General features: G+C 42.2%; 1 protein-coding gene across 8 annotated transcripts in view; it reads right to left on the reverse strand.

Annotated features, from left to right (window-relative positions):
* DEPDC5 (DEP domain containing 5) overlaps positions 1–7,720 on the reverse strand; it is a 43,738-nt gene that overhangs the window by 35,557 nt on the left and 461 nt on the right. For 7 of the 8 annotated variants that reach the window (XM_030460854.1, XM_030460853.1, XM_030460851.1 and 4 more), the window contains exons 1-11: positions 7,479–7,568; positions 6,037–6,151; positions 5,249–5,336; positions 4,522–4,568; positions 3,965–4,050; positions 3,509–3,592; positions 2,808–2,857; positions 2,208–2,277; positions 1,800–1,878; positions 822–883; positions 393–462 (exon numbers count right to left, since the gene is read on the reverse strand). In XM_030460854.1, coding sequence (XP_030316714.1) covers positions 393–462; positions 822–883; positions 1,800–1,878; positions 2,208–2,277; positions 2,808–2,857; positions 3,509–3,592; positions 3,965–4,050; positions 4,522–4,568; positions 5,249–5,336; positions 6,037–6,094 — 694 coding nt within the window. In that variant the 5' untranslated portion in view covers positions 6,095–6,151; positions 7,479–7,568. Of the gene's footprint in view, positions 1–392; positions 463–821; positions 884–1,799; positions 1,879–2,207; positions 2,278–2,807; positions 2,858–3,508; positions 3,593–3,964; positions 4,051–4,521; positions 4,569–5,248; positions 5,337–6,036; positions 6,152–7,478; positions 7,569–7,720 lie in introns of those variants that run through there. The other variant, XM_030460849.1, reaches the window with a different exon arrangement.

A 7,720-nucleotide genomic window follows, 5' to 3' on the forward strand; every position in this document is an offset into this window, starting at 1 on the left:
AGCAGGAGCATGTGTCATCTTGTGCTCTTCTCTAGAAATGACTCACCTTTTCTAGCAAGGAGATGGTATTTCCATTTTTTAACAAATGACCTTGAGAAATATCCTACACAATAGGAGATTGCACAATCTCCTACACAATATTAAAATTGCTTTTAAAACAACGTGACAGCTTGAGGACAATGAGGAAAATCTGCCACATATTTTTCTACATAAGGTTTTCACTGCAGTACTTTTGTAAGAATGTCTGTGTGACCACTGGGCCTGGTAAGAAATACCTTGGACATGGGCAGTAAAAAATAGAGAAAAAAGTCACTGGCAGCCTGTGAGCAACTTTCAAGAGCAGAGAAGGTAGTTTTTAAAATAGATACATGAAAATACTAAAATTTACCTACCTATAGATTTTGCTTCATAAAATGTTCTGGAAAATAGAACAACTGTCACTTCATGGCTGCAATTCTTCTCCTGTCCAGGAAAAACAGAATAGCAAAAGAAAACCTTAAGGGTCACAATAAGTAGGAAATTGTGTATAATACACATAGTAACATCCTAGTCACTACTATAGTGACTTTAGTCCAGTAACAAATTGTATTATACGAACACAGCAGATACACTAGATCAGTTCTGAGGTCACTCAGCACATACATAGGTTGATGCAGACCTGCTGTAACCATTCTTAGATGCCCAGAAGTAACTCCTCACAGTCCTACAAATCTTAGCACTGCCTGACACAGCCTGGGTCTTCCTCAAACTGGCACATCAATGGGTTCATTAAGATGGCATAGACTTCTTTCAGAACAGGATGAACTCAATCAGCTATTTACCTTCCATTTTGTGAAGAGGTCAGCAAGGAAACCATTCACAGCTTTCTCAAAATACAGGTCCCCTGCAAAGTAAATATCTCCAAAACATCAAATAACAGCATTTACTTCAACTATAAGGTATATTTAATCCCAAGACCCTAGGACAATTATTTTTGTGAGAATCAGAGCAGTGTGTGTACAATGAACATTAATATCACTAAAGCAAAGATGATAAAAAGATTAAAAGCATTACTATGTTTCACAGAATGTTAACAAGACTCTTGCTGTCAAAAGGATCTGACCTTTAAATTCATTTTTCCAACATATTTGCAGCATGCTGGGAAAGCATCTGTACTATCTTTTAGGCATAGTATGTTCAACAGATCCCCTGCTCAGTTTTGAATAGTTGCCCAGTTACATACACCTAAACACATGGCCAAAGGAAGTGGTAAGAGGTTTGTTAAAGAATTAAGCCAGAAAAAAAAAATAGCACAATGACACAGATAAGTGACTCAGTGTCTAAAGTTTTACTATTGCTAGCTGATTCTACCTGGGCCAAACGGGGTTTTTGCTTCCTCAGTAAGCCAAAGTCAAGAGAAACCTAAACCACTGATGTCCTCTTTGCACAGGACTTCCATGTATTTATTTCTAGATTCAGGATGTGCACCTCATCACCTGCCCTCATCACCACATACATTCACACATAAAGAAAACCTTTCCAAGGTTCATTGCTTGTTTGTCCTCTTGATTTCATCACTGAGATAAAGGTACTCAGGCTCTACAGCTAGGGACAGGAAAGTTATGGGCACAGAACAGAAAAGTGTGGCACTGTAAGGATTTAAGAGGGTACCACAGGGCACCTGATAGGACTGCCTAGGCAAAAGGCAGGGTATTTTAGTTCTGTAGTGGTGGCAGAAAAGAAGAGCAGTGGTGGTTTTCTAGTAGGGGCAGAAAGAATAGCTCCACATTGACAATCAGGCAAGGCAGTTACCTACATACCATAAATATCAAAATCCCACATTTCACAGCTCATCTGGATGAAAATATAAACCATGGCAGAAGTGGAGCGGAACACCACCTGCAAAGGCATGAAATGTCTTATTTAAAACAAGGGCCAAATGCAGAAGCTGGATAAAGAGCAACTTGAGTTATAAAGAGCAATGAGTGTGTGCATTATTGCAGAGGGAATTTTCCCTCCTAGTGAGCTGCCATTTCATCTCCCTACTGCTGTTAACACAGAAGAGTTGAAGTTCACTCATCATTCTCCTGAATTCATTGTCATTCTAAACCTTACAAGACAGAAAATTAAAGTGATTCATGCACCTCTGCAAGCAGCATAGAAATACAAGAAAAGCAGCAAGAAGAGGAAGGGAAAAACTTCCCTTTCCCTGCTCCCTGAAACCTTACCCGGGTGTCCTCACTGATGTATCCACAAGTGACTTTCTCACTCTTAACCCACAGTTCACCTGCCTGTGCCCTGTAAGAAAAAAAGTGCAGAATATCTGACAACCCACGTGGATAGAAAGAATAGAGAATCAACATTTGAGCAAACAAAGAGATGCACCAAAAATCTAAACTGAAGGATGACTGAACAAAGAGTGGAAGTTTTTTTGGTTAAAATATGATCTTTAATCCAAAAGATATCAAATAGCTGTTTCCCTCTGCATCTGCTCATTTTCCCTTGTCCCTTTGTCACCCCAAAAGCAAGTGAAGTAACCTTCATCTGAACTGAATACATTTTGGGAAGAGGGGGAAATATTATAAGAGGCAAAAGGAAAATTATTTGGCACTCAGAGGTAACAAGTGTGTCTGGCTGTGCTAACATTACATTCTTCTACCCCATATTGAACAGAAGCCTTCCCTCACCCCATGGTTCAGACAGAAATCTGTGGAAGAGTTGGAGAACAGTAAAACATTAAGGATTTTTCAAAGATTCTCAAGCTGGATACCCTGGATTAATTAATCTAAAGCCATAAGTAACAGTAAGTCCTCAGAGGAGGTACTGACCTGATACCTGCAAATTCAACTTTCTGGGTGACATATGCACATGTGCTGACCTAAGAAAGAACAGTTGCAGTTGTTAAAAGAACAACAGGCTCTGAGCAAGCAGACCAACTCTAAAATAAAACATTCATGCTTAAACACTTGACTTCTGCCATAAAATCATGAAAAGTACTAAGCACATTCACTGCTGATACAGCAGGCTACAGAATCTCTGCAATAGACTAGGGAAAAACATAAGAACTTTTATCAGGTTAATTTGTTATACTTCCTGCCCTTACAAGAGCCAAAGATTGTACTTTAGAGATGCAGAAACAAAGACATTTGAATAGTTGCTTATTATAGATACCATTGAAGAGGAGATACTTTAGCATACTTCTATTTGAAAAACATTTGGATTCAATTCCTTTCCAAAAGTAATAAATAACTAAAATTCCAAACATAAGATAAAACCTCTAAACAGCACTTTCAGTGCCCTACGCAGTAATTAACATTAGTGCAATGGAGCTGGAAATGAGGGGACTCCTTTTTGCAACACTTCTACATTAATTTCCCCAGATGAGATGGCATAAATGCCTCAACAACTGCTGACACTGGTCTTACTCTCAGTTTCTCTATTTTGTGAAATGCTCTTTTCCTTTAGAGCAAGCAAAGAAAAAGCATTGTAACCCCCTCCAGCCACCACATGATGACAGCAGAGGCCTTACCAAACTCTTCTTCAGTCGCCACATATCCCCACGCCCAATGTACTGATCTTTAAAAGTCAGCTCCACCAGGTCCAAAGTCACCTCCTGAGAAAAGGAGGAAAAATAGTGAAAGGAACAGTTGAAAGGAAGAAAAGCAAATTGCACTGCAGGTTAAGCAGTGCTTGGTTATCCTGAATTTCTGGAACTTAAAGCTATATTTGAAATGTAGAAATTTCTCCCAAGCTGTGCTGAAGCTAGTCCATAAACTGCAAAAAGAGAAGAGAGATGGGAGGGAAAGAAGAAAGACACAAAAAACTCTTCAATTGCCTAAGCCTCACTTTCTGAGGGAAGATGGCTAAATAGCTTTCAATAAGAGAAGAAATGTTTTCCAACACTACTGTAGATAGAAATTCACAGCATTCTGATTTGAGTAAAGCAAAGGGACAGATGGAAAAAAAGGTACAAAATCACACACACCTTTGGGTCAACAACATTCACGTGGACATCCTGGTACGGCCGCAGTCGGAACACCTGAGCAACTGTCTGATCCACACTTATGGTTTCTGCCACAAAAATGAGAGAGGACAACAGAGAAGAAAACAAAAGGGTTCAAGTGTATAAGCAATACAGTGAGATTGTAATTAAACACTTAGGGCCTCAGCAAAAGACAACAGCTTCTTTCAGCTATGGCCTAGTTAAAGAGCCATTAAAATCAAAGCAGGTGAAATAAACTCAACTTCTAGGCTGAATTAACTCCTGAAGGAAAAAGAGTCAGAGCTGTTCAGAGAATGCAGAAATAATTTAAAAAATAAAATAATATCAAGGTTAAGAAGCTATTTTTGTTTAAAACAAAGGCAGAATTAAAATTAGCTATCCATTTTCTAGCAAACCTGTAATTGTTCCATTCTTAAGTAGACAAAGCATTGATTTTCTTACAAAGTTAAAATAGGTACATTTGTCAACCACAGGGACAGCCCAGTCATATAATATTTATCTATTATTTTAGTATGCATATTCTGAGTCTAGAGTTTTACCTTTCTGCAAGTCTTCCTTAAGTGACTTCACTTGTAGAAGCAGGGGACTAACACACAAAAAAGAAAAAAGGTTGTTCAGTTGAGATACCAACAGTTCACTCTGGTAAATCACATTATTAAAATCACATGATTAAAAGCTAAAGAGAAACATTAGGAGGAATTAGGAAACATTAAAGGAATTTAGTATTTCCTAGATCCTCTCTGTCTGTCACCTTGTCTTGTTCTTTATTTGTATTATAAGGTACTCTTGAGGTAATGATAATACTCTAATTGAGAAATAAGTCACACAGGAAATTCTCAGAACCTGAAACAAGTACCCTGTTTCTTTGCAGATACAAGCTACAGGATGAAGAGCTTCATATAAGAATTTTTATGGTTTTTTTACAGCATAACAGGAAGTTTTAACATTGCCTAGGATATACTCTAGGATGGAAAAATAATCATTAGCTAACAGCAGCTTTGTGAAGAGGATAAAGACACACAGACCTTAAGGGGCTACTTGCCCTGTGAAAGGTCAACAAACAAAAGCCACACACTAAGAATCCCATAAACTCTAAGGAAGAGCTACTGCTGACTTTTCTTCAGGCAGAAAAGAGCTGTGGCAGCATTCTGAAGCAAAATCATATCAGTCTTAAGAGCTCTCACTCTAGAAGCTGCTGCATGTGAGCATCATACACTTTCAGTGCTTTAGCCACACCTGACTGATGTCAGCAAAAAGAGGATTCACCTGTATTCATCATTGGGATGTGCAATTTCCACAACATCTCCCAGCTTGATTTGAAGAAATACTTTAGGATTCACCACCAGTTCATCATCTACAAGACACGAATTAACAAGGAGAACTGCAATGAACAGACACATGCCAAACAGAGATGCCTGCATGTTTGTATGCAGGAGGTTACTCTGCTTAAATGCCCCAGATGCACACATCAGCAGTGAACTGTACTCCCATGGCAGTGCCCTGACCCAGCCACCTCAGCCTGGCCACTCTTTTCTTTCAAACCCCAGAATTTTGTAGAGCAAAAGAGCACCCTTAATCAGGCAAGCAGAATCCTCTGTTTTTCATATAAAAAGCATCAGCAAGGAGGTAGATAGCTATAGACTCTTAACAAGATATATTAGCATGCTATGATTTGAAGTTAGAGGTAGGAAAAAATAAAATAAACAACATTTTCTTCATAGACACATCTACACCCAGGGGAAAGCCATTAATTGGTCTGTCACAAGAGAGACTGAAACACGGAGTTACAATACAAATACCACAACAAAAGGGAAAGTGTAGAATAAAGCCATTTTGCTTTTTAGGTTCCCTCTCATTCCATTCTGAAAAATACAGTTTTACTTTGCTCTATCTTGCTATTAAACTACACTATCAGCTACTCCAAACTCTGCCTGAAAATACTACTTGTTACATCCAAGATTTTTGTTCACTGTTTTGTTTAAAAAACCCAGGTCATTGCTTTCAAATAAGAGAGAACATGCAGGGCTCACTGTTAGGAACCAGGAGATACTGACCACTGCCTCCAAAACCCTTCTTGTGTATGACGAGCTTGTAGACCTTGTTGGTTCTCATCTTGAATCCCAGTTTTTAGCTGCTTTGAGTAAAAATTGTTGAAGACATCTTGCATAGCTAAGATGGAAATGAAGGCAAACACAGATCACATGTTACAAAACCATTCTCTATACGCTGTGTATAAACAAAAGGACATTGTAACACCACACAGCCAAGAATGCCCCCCCTGGAAGGCGGGGATGTTACTAAGTTTAATGAACATCAGGCTAAAAGTTTAGCAACAACCTCCAGGATCAGCACTCCTGTCAGAGGCAGTTCTAAAATTGTATCTTTCCTATTTCTGCAAAAAGAGAACGGGGATGGTAGGAAAAGAAGAGATAGATAAACTCTGAACCTTGTGTTAAATGCACTAAAATGAATACCCAGACTTCTGCCCACTGTCAGCTTTATCTTCCGGCTCTGTCATTCCCTCTCTCCCACACTTCTTCCCGTCCTTTCCAAGATGCTACAATTCACAACCGGAGGATTTCACCCCAGCCCCCAGAGGGCAGCGTTACAGACATTAAAGGCCGAGCAAACCTTTAAGTTGGACGCACTGGTTTTAACTGCTTTAACCACGGTATTTTTAATTCCTTACACTGTCCTTTAAAATAAAGCATATTTCAAAGAAGAACCTTTGCTTTTACAGCTTACTTCTTTTAGAAGTGCATTTAAACTGGAAATTTTCAGTAGGAATAAAGTTTTCTTCGTAAAACTATAGCCATGCTATTAAAAAAATATATATGCTCTTCTGCTTACAAGTGCCCTCAAATCAAAGGGAAGGAAAAGCCTTTCACCCCGGACTGCGGCACTGAGCTTGCAGAAAAACAACCGAATAACCGAGCTACAAAAGCACGATGGGAAAAAACCCGGAACATCCGGAGTTTGTTAAAGTCAACACTTCAAAACCTTCAAGCTTGGAACAGGAGCCCGGCAGCAACAGCCCCGCGGCTGCACCGTGTGTCTGCGGGGCCGGCAGCGAACCGGCCCGCACGGTGAGAGGGGGAGCGGGTAAAGCCCAGGCATTCACCGCCAGCTCTCTCAGTCCCGGTCGGGACGGGAAGGCCCCGCGGTTCCCCCGCTGCAGGCTTACAGAAGCCGGGGGCGCAGCACACACCAGGACACCCGGGATTCCCCCCGGGGCAGCAGCGGGGACTGGCGGGGCTCACTACCCTCCAGGAAACTGCAGCGTAGAGCGAGCAGCGCGGCGGCCCGGACCAGAACCCCAAGGGAAGGACGGAAAGGGAGCGGGGGGCACCGCGGAGCCCCGGGGAGCGGAGGGAGCCCGGGACGCTCTAAGGCTGCGGGCCCTTCACCGGCCGACGCGGGACGAGCCAGACCCGTAGCCACCCTAAGCCCATCCCGAGCCCTTCCCACAGCCGCGGGGCGAGTCCGGAGCCCTGACCTGCCGGTCCCGTGTCCCCCCGCAGCTGCAGCTCCGTCCCGCCTCGGCCCCACGGGCAGCCCTCGACACTTCCGCATCCGGGGCCACCGGGAGCGCGTCACATGACACCGACCAGCAAGACACCGGCGGAGAGGAGCGGTCCGGGCACACCCTCGGTGGGCGGGGCCCGACGTGGGCGGGGTCTGTTTGGGGGGGGCGATGTGGGCGGGGCCTCACGTCCGTTTGCGGGGTGGAGCCATAGC

The sequence above is a fragment of the Calypte anna genome, chromosome 15 (genome assembly GCF_003957555.1).
Source record: "Calypte anna isolate BGI_N300 chromosome 15, bCalAnn1_v1.p, whole genome shotgun sequence".
Classification (NCBI taxonomy): Eukaryota; Metazoa; Chordata; class Aves; order Apodiformes; family Trochilidae; genus Calypte; species Calypte anna.